Here is a 13,630-nt window from a genome sequence, read left to right as displayed (position 1 = left end):
CCCCCGGGTCAGCGTGCCCAGACTTTGACAACTATCGTTTGGGTTGGTGAGAGGAAGGAAGAGACTGACCCTAGAATATATCATGGGGAGGGCACAGAGAGGCTGCTGCTGGGAGCAGAGGAGGGAATGAAGACAGGAGATGGAGGATGGAGCAAGGATGTATCTACCTCTGGCACCGGCCTGGAGGGGAGCAGGAACACAAGGAGCCATGGTTATGGAGATCTCTTGCGTAGCAAGCAGCACTGCTCCCAGAAACCATGGGCTTCCTCCCTGGGCCTGCCCCGCACCCTGGCTCCAGCCACCTCTCTGCAACCCTGCTCTCCCCTCAGCCACTGCTGCTGTAACCCCCACTCCACTGCCAGCAGCTCCTCGGCAGTACGTTCCCCTGTTCCCTGAGGAAATATCCCATACCAGGGAAGTGAGGGAGGAAGGAAAAGGCCTCCCAGTTTGAAAATCTCCTCTGTGTACAACAAGCATGGCCAGAGGATTAGCTCTTATGACAGCTGTTACTCCTTTAAACTGATTCATCTTTCTCATTAAAATGCATCTGCCCAATTATCCATGCTGCAAATAACTTGGCTCACACGTCTCAGGTACATGAAAAAAGGCTCCAACAGCAGAGTTAGCTTATTCTGACATGCAGGAATTTAGCACTTTTCCCCCTCCAGTTTAATCTGTCAAGTGACCTTATGTAAGAGCAACAGCGTATACAGGGATGCATCAAAGGCAACACTTCCACATACAGCACGGAAGAGAATCCCATGAGTTCCCCGCAGAGGTGAAGATTTCCTCAAAACAGACACTCCAGCTCCACCTTACTGGTTGCAAACAACACGTTCCTGGTGCAGGCGGCATACATGCCTGTGAAATCTTAACGTGCGGCCTGCTTCCTGTAGCAAACAGGCAACCGTCAGCATTTAAGTAACCTTTTTCATGTTAACCCCTACTAAGATGAACTAGGTTTTCATATTTTTATTTTGGTGTATATTTTACATTAGAAAAAAGAATGTTAATAGAAAAGCTCCACATGCTCCTAACGATCAATTTTCTGATAAGTTCCCACCAGTATCAATACTAATATACAAATAAATTAATTCTGCTAGTTAATTTTCTGCCTGGCTTGGTGCAGGCCCTGATTCAAGTGCCCGTCCACATTGCCAACATGTGCCAGGGAGTGTGTTGTACATAATCTTTCCTCCTCACAATGTAGCTGTGTTTAGTCTCACCTTGATGAATGGGATAGAATTTTCTCAGCCATGTTACCCAGCAGGCACAAATAATCTTTACCAGGCTGCATGGCACTGTTATAACATGGATTGTTTCACTCTGCAAAAGCCCCAAGCCTTGATTAACAACTGTATGCTACTATTCCCTCATCACTCACTTTGGCAATACAACACCCTCCCCACAAAAACAAGTAAAGCAAAAATCTACATGGAAGACCTAAAATTCATCAAATGCAGAATCTGACCTGACTCAAGGCATATACCCCAGTATTAAACTGGTCTCTCCCCTACAATTCCTCTGTTTGCTTTTGTTTGTGTAGCAGGATTTTGCACAACTGACTTACAATAAAAGAGATGTCACATGTAATCATACTAAATCATGGCCACTGCTGGTACTGTCAGGTCAGACACAGCAGCAGCCACTCTTAACACCAGCCACTCTCCTCATGCAATGCCAATGCTACAATGCCCTGGCTAAAGGAGCATCGGAAAATCTAGCTGAGATATTCTGTAACCTCCTTCAGTGCCTAGGAGGTTTTTTGGGTCAGAGGAAGGGAGAGGGAGATGGGGAAAAGCCCATTAAATTTCCAAGCAGATTAAGGAAAAACACTCCACTGCCAATTTATTTTTAAAAAGGGTTGTGTGTTATTCTAAGTTTTTTTTGTATAATTGTACAACCGTTGAAAATTACATAAATTGTAATGATCTAATACTATTAACAGCCATTCAGAGAAAAAATCCCTCCCCTTCTGAAACCATCAAGGGCAGGAGGGAAATGTCCCAGGAAATATGCCAATCTGAACTCTGGCCTCTAGCCTGGCAGAAACAGAAACAGAAAGATAAGAGAACAAACTGGACTAAGATGTGGTGTTTGCATGTGTCTGACTTGCAAGGGGAGGGGTGGCTTTGTCCTTGGCTGTGTTCTCCCAGAGGCAGTGCCTGCTTATCCCAGTGAAGCTGCCATCACTTCACTCGCTGCTCTCACCCCTGCACTTTGTCACTTCCTCCTGTCTATGTATCATGGAAGTCTTTCAGCAGGGTCCTCCGTCTTTGCTCTGCTATGTGCATCTGATTCTCTAAGTCCTGGTAAAACAGAATAAAGAAACCGTTAGCATGAACTACTCAGAGAAGAGCTCGTTTTGCTTATGGAGAGATTCAGCTCCAGCTGAGAAGCTCCAACCTTCACATGCAACCTTGGGTCACAAGATTGTAGATCCTTTTTATGTGGGCTCTCTTTGCAGCTACCTGGCTCCTGCTCTGTCTAAAAAGCTACGCCCTTAAGAAATCTGTGCTTCACCAGAGGGCTACGTGCAGCTTCCTCCAGATGTTTGTTGGTCCCATTTCAATTTGCAGGACTCGCTGCAGCCCTCCCTCCTCTCCTGTATGGCAGTGAGCACACCAACTCTACAACATCCTCTGTCTAAAGGTGAGTTTCTGGATCTAGTTTCTCAGAACCCTCAACTTAACTGCCCTAGTGCTCCTGCAGGAGTGTTAAACTCAACAAACAAAATCCAGCCAGCACACTCAAGCAAGAAGAACACTCACCCCTCTGTCATAGCTGTCTGCTCGCTCCACCTTCCATGAGAGATTTTCAATTTCAGCTTCCAGCTGGGCCTGCTGGTACTCAAACTGCAAAGAGCAAAATTAGAGACAGCAACAAGAAACTAGTTTAGTGGAACAGTTTCATAGCACACAATACGCTTGAGGAGCAGACAAATGTGTTCTGCCGACAGCTGTCCTGACAGAGCATGTTTGTGCCTCCTTCTTTTCCACCTTCAGCTACACAGAATCACCCCTTCCAGGAGTTTCTTGTGTTAAGCACTCCCCAACCTGCATTACTCAAAATTAACCCAGCCAATGTAAAAAGTGACCAATATCTCCTAACTCAGCTCATTTTGCCATAAATGGGTCAGGAAATTCTCTCATGAGCAGCTCTGCAAGCAGAGCAGAGGGACTGTTAACAACTGCTGGGAGTAGTGACTTGTTCCACTGGCACAGTTGGACCCAGAAGTGAACATCCATCCACAGCCTTAGAGAATACATACAATGCTATGGGGAGAGACTGATTAACAGGTTTTACTGGACAACAAGTCTATGAAGCCACCTCTTCAGTGAATTCAGGGCTATTTTTGGACATGTCCAGCCCATGGACATGCAAGCCAGTAATGAACTTGCAGCAGGAATAAAAAGCAAAGCTACACCCTGATTCAAGGCTGGAAAAGCTATCCTCCAGCAGCTCTTCACATGAAATGTGGCCCACAGCACTGTGATAAGTCTTACCAAAGAGCAAATGCACACTTCCAGCCTCAAAACATTCTGGATAAATTGCTTGTTAGTGAGAGTGCAGTGCTGCCCTGGGAAAATAATGTAAAGTGTCAGAGGACTGAGCTGCTGGACAACTCAAAGTCAAGAGGAAAGGTGCAAAACCACCTACTGTTTGCCCTGCCCTTACCTCAAACTCAAGACTAATATTTCAGACACTGCCAAGCCCTGGAATTCAGCCCAGCATGCTGCCAGCTACACACCAAAAAGCTATCAGGAAAGAAAAAAAAAACCAACAAACAACACCTTACCAGTTTCTTTCTGGGACCAGACTCCATGTAGTAGGCATACGGGTATGTGTACTGCAGGGTATAACGACACTGTCAGGGAGTGGGAAGAGGAGAGAGAAAAGAAGGACAAAAGTCTCAGACTTGGAAGTCAGCACATTCACATTTATGTGATCACTACAGGCTAAGAAGCTACCTTTTGACAAGGACTAATGGACACTTCACAGTGGACTTTCCTACACCTTCCTTGGAAGAACTTGTGCAGTTAAAGTATAACTTCACAGAGGTCACTTCCAGACAATTTTTGGCTAGTTCCTATCCTAGACCAGAGGTACTGTCCCACAAACCCACAACCCCTAAATTCCCTTCTTCACTTGGTGTTGCTAATTTAGCGTTCTGGTGCGTATTCTCTTCTCTGTGCCAAACAAGCCACAACTACCAACCTTTGCAAGTAGTTTTGCAGCATTTTGTAGGTATTGCCAGTCAATCCATGTTCCCAAGTTGTTCATAACTCTTTCCTGTATTTTCTCCTGGATTCGTTGGTATGTCTGTGCCTCCAGCTGTAGGCTTTTATTGTGATTCTCCCACTGCAAGGGGTGGGGTGGGGAGATGGGGAAAGAAAAAACTGGCGTGAGACCAGAATACTGCTACTGTAAAAGCACAAGCTCTAGCAAGCAGAAATTGAAGTGGGGCAGGAGTCCAGCAAGGCAAGACATGCTGTGGGAAAGGACAGCAAGGCAACACCTCCAGTAGCAAGTAGCGGAGGCTGTATACAACAGACTGACAGGAGCAAAGAGCAGGGAGCAAACCCAGCTCCTCAGAGTGGGAATGTCCTCTGGTTGCACAATGACCTTGTGTCTAACAAGATGGAAAGTAATGGTGGTTCCCCTACTTAAAGGATTTCTATAGAAAAGTCAAGAGTTTAAATGAACATTTAACATGGGCTCAGCGAACTCCAACATCCATGTGCACACTATAAGCATGGCCATTTCCCACACACGGTTGGTCTGGAGAGCCAGGAATGAACACATTTATTTAACCAAAGGACTTGGCTCATGGTGTGAAGAATAAATTCATTTTAATGGAGAAACTAAAATGCAGCAGCACTGAACCTCTACCACGTTCCCTTCTAGAGATGCTGCTCTAGAATTGCACTGCATGGCCAGGTGCATTGAGCCTGCTGTGTGGACAGAGGTGCTCTGACTGCAACTTTAAAAAATGTCATTACATGAAACTTTACTAAAACTTTGCTACAGCCAGTGGAGCTTTGAACATGGCAGTGTTTATCTAGTCTTTGTCTCTATAGAGACATGCTGCAAAGAACTGAAGTTCCCCGGTCCTGGAAGGAAATGATTGGAGCAATATCCATCTACTGCAGCAGCACTCAGCCTGCTGGAAAACAGTACAGTGGCACACAGGTAATACTGGTTTTCTATAGCACAAGGAAATATAGGAGCGAATATGATTTGCTTTGGATACAACATTACTGGTTTGGATGGGACTCGCAGGGTAGGGTTTTGAGTGAAAAACAACAGGGCCTGAAAATTCTGCACAGATTCTCTTTGGGCAGTTTCTTGCGTGGAGATTGCTGGCAATGACCTTTGCACCAGGCAGGGAGCATTAAAAGGCTACAGCAGCTCTGGCCAAGGAGATGTCTCCTACCCTCTCAAAATAGAACAAGTACTTCTTAAGGGCCTCCCTGGCCTGTGCTTGCTGACTCTGGTTTACAATATCAGGATTCTCTTTGTACCGACTGCATTCGTAGTACTCGCTGCCGTGAGTCTTCCAGTCTCCCAGACACATCCAGCAGAAGTCTGCAGAAAACAGTGAAAAACCCACTGTGATGCACAGAAAAAAAGCCTCTGAGAAAGAAAAGCTTCAGGAGACACAGCCCATCTGTTTTCAGATATTTCTGCTAAGCCAAGACACATATACATTTTATATCACCTTGCATAATGAAAAACAACAGTGAGCCAAAAATACCAGCCTGTCTTGAAGATTTTCATTGTACAGCTTCCCATGCAACTATGGAAAGTAAATCCTGAAGTGCTGCATCCTGCACATCAAGACCAATGGGCAGAACTGTACTTGTGCTCTGCACAGGCTCACTCTAGATTAAAGAAGTGGCAGGCTGCAGTCTTATTTGCAAGTTGCATCCTCCCTGCCACTGGCATACTGCCCCATGTGGACCTCTTGCTGAATAAAATACTATCAATCAAATCCAAAAGTGACCTAAATAACGAAAAAGAAAGTCTGCCCTCAGTTCTCTCAAGGAAAGAACTACCCAGGTAACTTCAGGTATCAGTGGTTTATGACACTTCAAGTTAGGAGCCACTGAACTGGGAAGAAAGTGGAGGGAAGAGAGCAATAGAAAAACCTGCATGACAGTTTCCCCGATTTCAGAGCAAGGCTGTGAGTGTTCTGCTGGGAAGGAAAAAAGATGGAGATTAAGTTGCTACAATAGGAATCACTTCTGTGTTACTCATAAGAAGAGACTGATATTTGTATTTCCAGAGTTCACCAGCCTTCTTGAGTGCTAGTCACCATGGTACCTTGGCAGCTGCCTGCTCACCCTTGTCACAGAGCTCCACCAAAGCACGTCCAGTGCTGCTGAGGACCCCAAAGCAAAGGAATGAGAGAGGACGGCAATCTTTATTCATCTTCAAAATAAGGTTCTGATATTACAGTATTTCCTAGTGACACACTTAACTTAGAAGGCTGAATACAAACTACCTTGCTCCAAGGCAACAGAAATTAATTCTGCCATGGAAAGAAAAGTGCAAGAACACGCTGTCATTTTGTAAGACCACACAATGGGCCAAGGACACTCAGGCTGCTAATTGCACAGGGATGGTCTGAGAAGTCCAACAGATAACGTTATGCAGAACAATTCACAGCTCCTGGGTTTCACAGTTTCATCTGGGTTGAAGCTCATTATTTCCATCACTAAGCAGAAGGACTTATGCTGATCTGAGTAAATGGCTCAGTTCTGCCAGTATATTTCAGCTGATGATGAATACAATGACATGGAAAGCATTTAATATTATCCTCTAAGATGGATTCCACTGTTAATATTACAGCAGAGTTAGAGACTTCTCTCTACAATGGAAATGTCAGGGAGAAGGAGCTTACCACTGAATCAGAATCCAGCTGAGATCACAGCCAGTGGAAACAAAAAAGCTATTACACACAAGCCTGTAATTAATAGCCTGTTCACCTTTTACTAGGGGGTGGGGGGATATTTCAGTTTATGATCACAATTTGTCTTCATATCACAAAAAAAAAATCCCAACAAAAAAAACACCGAAGAAGATAACATCAACCACTAGCACACACCGCAGAGAAATCTGTTTCCAAATCCTACTTACCATGCTTGCATTTGGAGCATTGCTGAAAAAGAAGAGACAGGAGGCACTGGTTATTGGAAAGCTGGGACAAAAATTCTGTTTAGAACAAGGAAGGTCTGATGTGTTTAGGGAATTGCTCACCATGTGATTGCAGCCTCCATTCTTTTCAATACAGATATTGCACTTGGGACACTGGGAAAACAGAAGCATTTGTTAGATCCAACTCTGCCTCTAGCAACCTTTGTGAGAATGACAACACTTGCGTGATTATTCCCCTCCTGCTTTTTTTTTCCGTTAATATGGATACAAGTATATGAGAATATTAACATACATACACCCTGCCTCCCACCAATTCCTGACAGCTCCATTAAAAATGAGGCAGAAAGGCAAAGCCAGGGAAGTTGTTAAGCTGCAGCACTAGACTGCTTGCTCAACAAAACAAGTTTGCTGTTGTTACTCCATGTAAAACTGAAGGTCTCACTGAGTTACCATTTAGCAGTTGCTCAGACACAGGGACTTAATTAGTTCACATATTGCAGTAGCTTCCACAGCCAGCTACTTAACTACAAGATAATCAGCTCTATGCCCTGCCTTCAGCAGCCATTAACAGATGACAACTTAGCTAGCTGCAGAGAATCTTGTCTCACCACAGTGAAAGCTGCACACTTCACTCCAACAGCAGTCCAGTGATGCCCTGGTGTATCAAGTTGAGTGACATTTTTTGGGTTGTGTTGGTACAAAGAAGTGAATAAGTTTTGCTGCTTTCTATAAAGCTTAATGGCAGGCAAAATGTACGCCAGGACAATGCTCAGTATAACAGAGCCTTATTTCTACAAAAGAGCGTAGCAGAAACAATGCCACTGCATGTTGACACCTTCTCCAGAGAAAGAAGGGAATTTAAGATCTCTGGTCTATCCAAGCACCCACTTTCCTAACACAACTGAAGCTTGTGGCTCATTAGCACTGTCACAATTGTCATTGGCTACGGTAGAACAATTGCCAGCTAAGAACTATTTTGAAGTCAGGCCACAAAATCCCTAAAAGACATTAAAAGTTCCAATCTGCAGACAGCTAATCTAGAGGATAAAGGTAGTATAACTTTTCAAGACAATTCTATAGGTAAAATGCACAATATGTAATACTATGTCTTTTTCTTGGGTCTAAATCCACTAGAAGTACTTCAATGTCTGATTTACAGACTTCATCTACCCCATTTTGCTGTCCTTGCCAAATCAAGACTTTATCTCCCTCACTTTCCAGTTCACAGTACTCCGCACAGTTGTTCAGGTTTAAACACCAGTAGTGCCTTATTTGATACTGACTCCACACTTACTACACACTCTCCCTCCATTTTAAATACATCTCCACTGATCATTTCAAAGCAACTACAGTTCTTTTGCCCATGGGAAGGCAGCACACCTGGCTGCCAAAGACATTCACACCATGTCTAGAATAAGGACCACCAGGTCCTTATGGCAGGAGGGCAGCTGGACTTCCTGTGCAAAGCATTCCCAAGGTGTTCAGTTGTGTTCTATCACAGTCCCAAGGGAGCTGTGAAAAGCTGCAGTCTGCGAAAAAGCAGCACACAATGTATAGAATTGTATCTTGCTTCCCAGGCAGGACTAGAGGACAAGAAAAAACATGCAGGTGCTTGCCCTTACATCTTTAGTGTGAGCACTGATGTAGTTGGCTGTTTCGGAGTCATCTGCACACTTGGTGAGCCATTTCCGAATGGTAGCACAGTCTGTGGGTGCGTGGTACATCTGCCGACACTTAAAGCTTGATGGCATGGGGAGAAACAAACAAATAAAAGACTGATTTCCATGGAAGTGACTGAAGAATTGAGGTTTTCCTGATGACCAAAATCTGGGAGGCCAAGCAAGGGTCAGGAATGCAAATGCACTTGTGTACTACTTGAGTGGAAAGACCAAGGCTGAACTCCAATAAAGTCCCACCTTCTTGTGCAGAAGTCAGAGTCAGGATAAGAGTGAACTGAGGCCTTCTCTGATAAACCATGTGTCTGCGGGCTGACACATCCCCCCTAGGACCTCTAACATGACTGCAGAGGCCTGGGGCATACCACTGGCTTTACAAGTAGCCTGACTCCAGTGGTAAGATATCAGGCACCTGCCTTAGCATGACCTTACTAGCACCAGGTGAGTAAGGGCCATTTGCATGGAGATGCCAGTAAGCTGGGACTCTAAACCAGTTGTATTGTGCTCCACAGACATTCTCAACAGCAGTGGTTCTGGAGACCCAGGAGCAGAAGACAATTCAGCAGTCCTACAAGCTACCTTTTTTTTCTGGTCCCATATACAAGTCAGACAAGGAACATTAGCATTCCTATTCAGCAGAAATGTATTCTCGCATGAGCCTCAAAACACACCAGACAATCTGGGAGTCAAATATTTGTAATAAACTTAAAAACTCAGTACCAGCAGGTAGCACTGAGGCCTCCCCATCTACTACCAGAATCTCTACCAGTCACTATGTCTGTACCAAAATTTGTAATCTAGCCAAAAGATGAGAATGGTAGATTTGTAACCCCTTCATTACTCAAGCCCTGCATTCTCTGGTTGTCAGAACACCCAACGCCCCCGGAGTTTAGGGAGCGAGGGAACGGTTGACCACCTGCAGAAGTCAGACCCCAAGTGTCCAATTTCTCAAGCTAACTCAAGTTACAAACAACTCTAGCAAAGCATTTGAGATACTTCTACACACTGAACCTGTTGGCAAGCAAATGGAGTAGCTCTGACGACAGCACACACTTTCCCCGTGATCTTTAACCTTCTCTGTTTCTTACCAGAAGACCTCACTGCAACGATTGCACTGCACTCGCCGGGCTTTTGGCTCTTGTACCTGTATGACCATAGGACAGTCTGCACCAGGACACAGCTGCAGCTGATAATGGCTCTGTGAACATACCAAGGTGGTAAGATCAGCAGTGGGTGCACAAGAGCATTATCTATTCAAGTTTAACCACTCCTACCCTCAAAAACATACAAATCAGTTATTTATTGTTGAAGAAGAGTGAAAACTGTCACCAGGTCTTGGATAGCTGAGCAGACAGACCTCTTCCACATTAGGAAAGGGAATATTTGTTACTTACAGCTTCTCTCGAACAGGGAATTCAAATGGAGGGTTGCAGACCAAGTAAGCACAGCAACACAACCATAAGACCCCACCAAGACACAGAACAAACAGTTTTAATCCATTTGTGCTCTTTCCCCATCCTCTCCTTATGTCCCAGAATGTTTTTAGCTGCTCTCCTGTGGTGGCTGTTTCCTCCCAAAGGGTCTCTTATCAAAGAGAGGTGACACCACTCTCTCACGCTGTTTTGGTTGTTCCCGGTCTGTTCTCTGTTGCTAGAATACTTTCTGCACGTTTAACCTTAACAACTGCTGTGCTAATTTCAAAAAACTTCACATAAAATGTTATTGAGCAAGCCAATTCAGATGTGCAACACCAAGATAAGGGACTTATTTTTCAGAACCTAAAATACCTACGCAAGAGCAAGAAGGATTTTAAAAATCAGACTGAAGTCTGAATTTCTCAGCCTCAATATTCTGAGGATTCTGCCTCAAGAAAAGAGCCAAGCACCAGCCAAGGAGTTACTGGGTGACCTTACAGCAGAATTTACTTTGGCAACCTGCCAGAGCATTTTGTCAGCGAGGCTGTCCTACAGGAACAGCCACATCACGTTTATCAGGGACAGTTTTGCTGCAGTTACATCTTTGATTAGCAATGCAGTGAGACACTTAAAACAAGATTTCTGCAAGTCACTGATGAATTGACCCAGGGTATTTTAAAACTGAAAGAGGCAATACCTCCACATAGTCCCTGAAGAGGTAGCGCCTGTATTTGTCTTTCAGCTCTTCACTAGGCAGCAATGGAAACACAAAGTCTTCTGGTGTCCGAAGCAGGCAGTCCTGAGCCATGCAGGAGACCCCTGAGAACAAAAAGCAACATTTCAGCACAGTACAACTTATACTAAGGAGTGAATGCACAGAGAGCATTCAACACTGTTTCCTAGGTGCCATCTGTTGTTTTGGGAAGAAGCACACAAGTGTGAAACAAATCTATCAGGGCTGCTGAAAAGCTGAAGCCCAACTGTCTTCACCGAAAGACAACAGGGCACATGTGCATCCAGGACCAGTAAGTGCTTCTGCCAGTATTCACAAGGTCAGATACTTAAAGTATCTGGCTTCCTACCCAACACAAAGGGAACAGATGTTGGCATCCACAAGCACTCCAGGGGAGGTGCAACATGAGAGACACCAACTCAAAATGCAGCAGATTTGCAGCTTCTAACTTGTTACAGTCATGCTCTTGAGATCACAAGGGCAGAAAAGCAGCAAACGGATCAACAGACTTGCACGTTTTGTTAGGCAGGAGCCTAACGAACCCAGTGCTCTCCTGGTGGTATGCCAACACTAATCCAGGATTCAGGTAAGACCACTAGTTCAAGTTAAGTTTGTCGCAAATACTCACTCCATGTTCCATTTTCTCATTACGATATGTTTCAGACCAATTCAGCCAGTCATCATCAGAGCGGCCGATATGGCAAATTCAGACCCAGTACCATATCCAGCTTGAACTCACCGACTCCAACACCATCCTTGACAAGCACTGTACAATGCTGCTCCCAACAGCTGCGACAGAACTGGTGCTGACAAGCCAGAGAGAGCAAGTTCTCCTTCCGGACAAACTGCATGCACACTGCACAGTGATGGGAGGAATGTACCATTGCCTGGGAGAGAGATAAATCAGCATTATGGTGAAAGCATCCCAGGTCTCTCAGACTGTTCTCACCTCATCCACAGGCACCTGCGTGCACCTTCATTGTGGCAATGGTCTCAGGTGAGCTCCAGGCCAGAACAGGTTGATAAGCAGTCTGTGTGTTGGGGTGCTGTGCTGCCCCAACAGTCAGCCCTTCTCATGAACCTCTTTAATCTCACAGAGCAGATGTATTGACAGTCACTGAACAGCTCCTGCCTCTAATCTAGTGCTACCCAGAACTCACCTTTACTTTTCTGGTTCTTACTCTCACCTTGTGTGAAAAATGAGGAAATACATCATTGTGCCAGTCCTTCCCAGAATTTACTGATATTCTTTGTTAGCTGGGTCAGACTCTGTTCCACAGGCCCTGGAGAGCAGCTATAGCTGGAAGCAAGCTTAGCAGTGCTCTTTCTCTAGACAATGATTTTGGGTAAGAGGAGAGACAACTGAAGGTGCAGTGTGTAGAGCGTTTATACAGAGCAGAAAGGGAGTTCACAGACCATCATCTCACGTCTCTTATCTTCTGCCTGTGTTATGTTTGGCAAAGCAGGCACCACCCCTTCAGCTGAAAAGTATTAGACTATCTGTTTCAACTCAGGCACAATTCTGCTATTGCTTCACCAAACCAGTGGGAAGTAGTCTGGATCTCCCTTGGGTAGTGCAGAACTAATCCCCAGGCAACAGATCTAATCCCCAGACATCTCAGCTCACCTATGGAACCTGAAGAACTAGGTCTAGCACAGCATCATCAAAAGCAGGGCTCTACAAAGCTATTAGCAGGAGTTTATGTTCCTATTTCTTCTTTCACAGAGAAGTCACATAATCACTTTTCATCTACTTAAAACTTTGCTACTTTTTGAGAAGCTTGTGCGAGACAGCCATCAGCTTCCATGCCTAGCTCTGCATGCCACAGACATAGAGAAGCAGCAGCATGATACGCAGCCACATGACAAGCAGAGCTTGCTTTATAGCATGACTACATGAAAAAGGCAATAATGTGACTTTGTTCTAAGTAGCCTCACTTATGGACCAGAATAAGATGCCACAAGTTTGCAACTGCATTGATTACCTACATCAACTGCTTAACTTGAACAGCAAGTGCACTACCTCAAATATTTGCAAGCTGTCCCTCCGAGCTCACCACTGTAGCTCTCCCTATGGGGTCAGTATGAGCATCTGGCCCAAAATATCATCATTCTGCATTATGAGACAAAGCAGAGAGCAACTTGCACTAGCACATACAAAAAGACTGTAATGAGTTGCCTACCAAACCAAGTTTATAAAGACTTAAACTAACCTTTTAACTGTAATATCTTTCTTCCCAAAATGAACTCACCATTGCAGCAGAGAGTACTTAAGCGACAGCTGATACAAGATTCAGACAAATCTCAAAATACATGGACTAATTTGAAGGTATGTCAAATAGAAAAGATAATTTTTTTTCTGGACTCTAGGCAGATAATTTATTTTGAGTCCACGAAGCTTACTCCTGTCAGCTGTTTTAGCATTTTCACTCTCTGCTAGTTACAAGTCAGCTCAGATGCCAAATCGAGCTTTTAAAATCTCCCCTTCCCCCAATCCAAAGAGTGTTTCTCAGATGTAATATTTTATCACTCAAAATCTGACACATTGCAACGTGTTCCTGGGATAACTGCGGATTGTACGAAGACGCTGGCTGTGAATGAAATCTGTAAACATGCAACAGGAAGTTTCTATTTAAAGGACGGTG

General features: G+C 44.6%; 1 protein-coding gene across 2 annotated transcripts in view; it reads right to left on the bottom strand.

The window, feature by feature from the left end:
* Positions 1-957: 957 nt before the first annotated feature.
* The window catches only part of ARIH2 (ariadne RBR E3 ubiquitin protein ligase 2), a 33,715-nt gene continuing 21,042 nt past the window's right edge, over positions 958-13,630 (bottom strand). Inside the window, exons 5-15 of one of the 2 annotated variants that reach the window (XM_064453625.1) lie at positions 11,725-11,872; positions 10,950-11,071; positions 9,926-10,035; positions 8,784-8,901; positions 7,264-7,314; positions 7,144-7,165; positions 5,438-5,589; positions 4,219-4,362; positions 3,800-3,868; positions 2,772-2,855; positions 958-2,309 (exon numbers count right to left, since the gene is read on the bottom strand). In XM_064453625.1, coding sequence (XP_064309695.1) covers positions 2,238-2,309; positions 2,772-2,855; positions 3,800-3,868; positions 4,219-4,362; positions 5,438-5,589; positions 7,144-7,165; positions 7,264-7,314; positions 8,784-8,901; positions 9,926-10,035; positions 10,950-11,071; positions 11,725-11,872 — 1,092 coding nt within the window. In that variant the 3' untranslated portion in view covers positions 958-2,237. Of the gene's footprint in view, positions 2,310-2,771; positions 2,856-2,897; positions 3,581-3,799; positions 3,869-4,218; positions 4,363-5,437; positions 5,590-7,143; positions 7,166-7,263; positions 7,315-8,783; positions 8,902-9,925; positions 10,036-10,949; positions 11,072-11,724; positions 11,873-13,630 lie in introns of those variants that run through there. The other variant, XM_064453626.1, reaches the window with a different exon arrangement.

This window comes from Phalacrocorax carbo, chromosome 6 (assembly GCF_963921805.1).
Source record: "Phalacrocorax carbo chromosome 6, bPhaCar2.1, whole genome shotgun sequence".
In the NCBI taxonomy this organism is placed as follows: Eukaryota; Metazoa; Chordata; class Aves; order Suliformes; family Phalacrocoracidae; genus Phalacrocorax; species Phalacrocorax carbo.
This window is presented reverse-complemented; position numbering and strand designations above follow the sequence as displayed.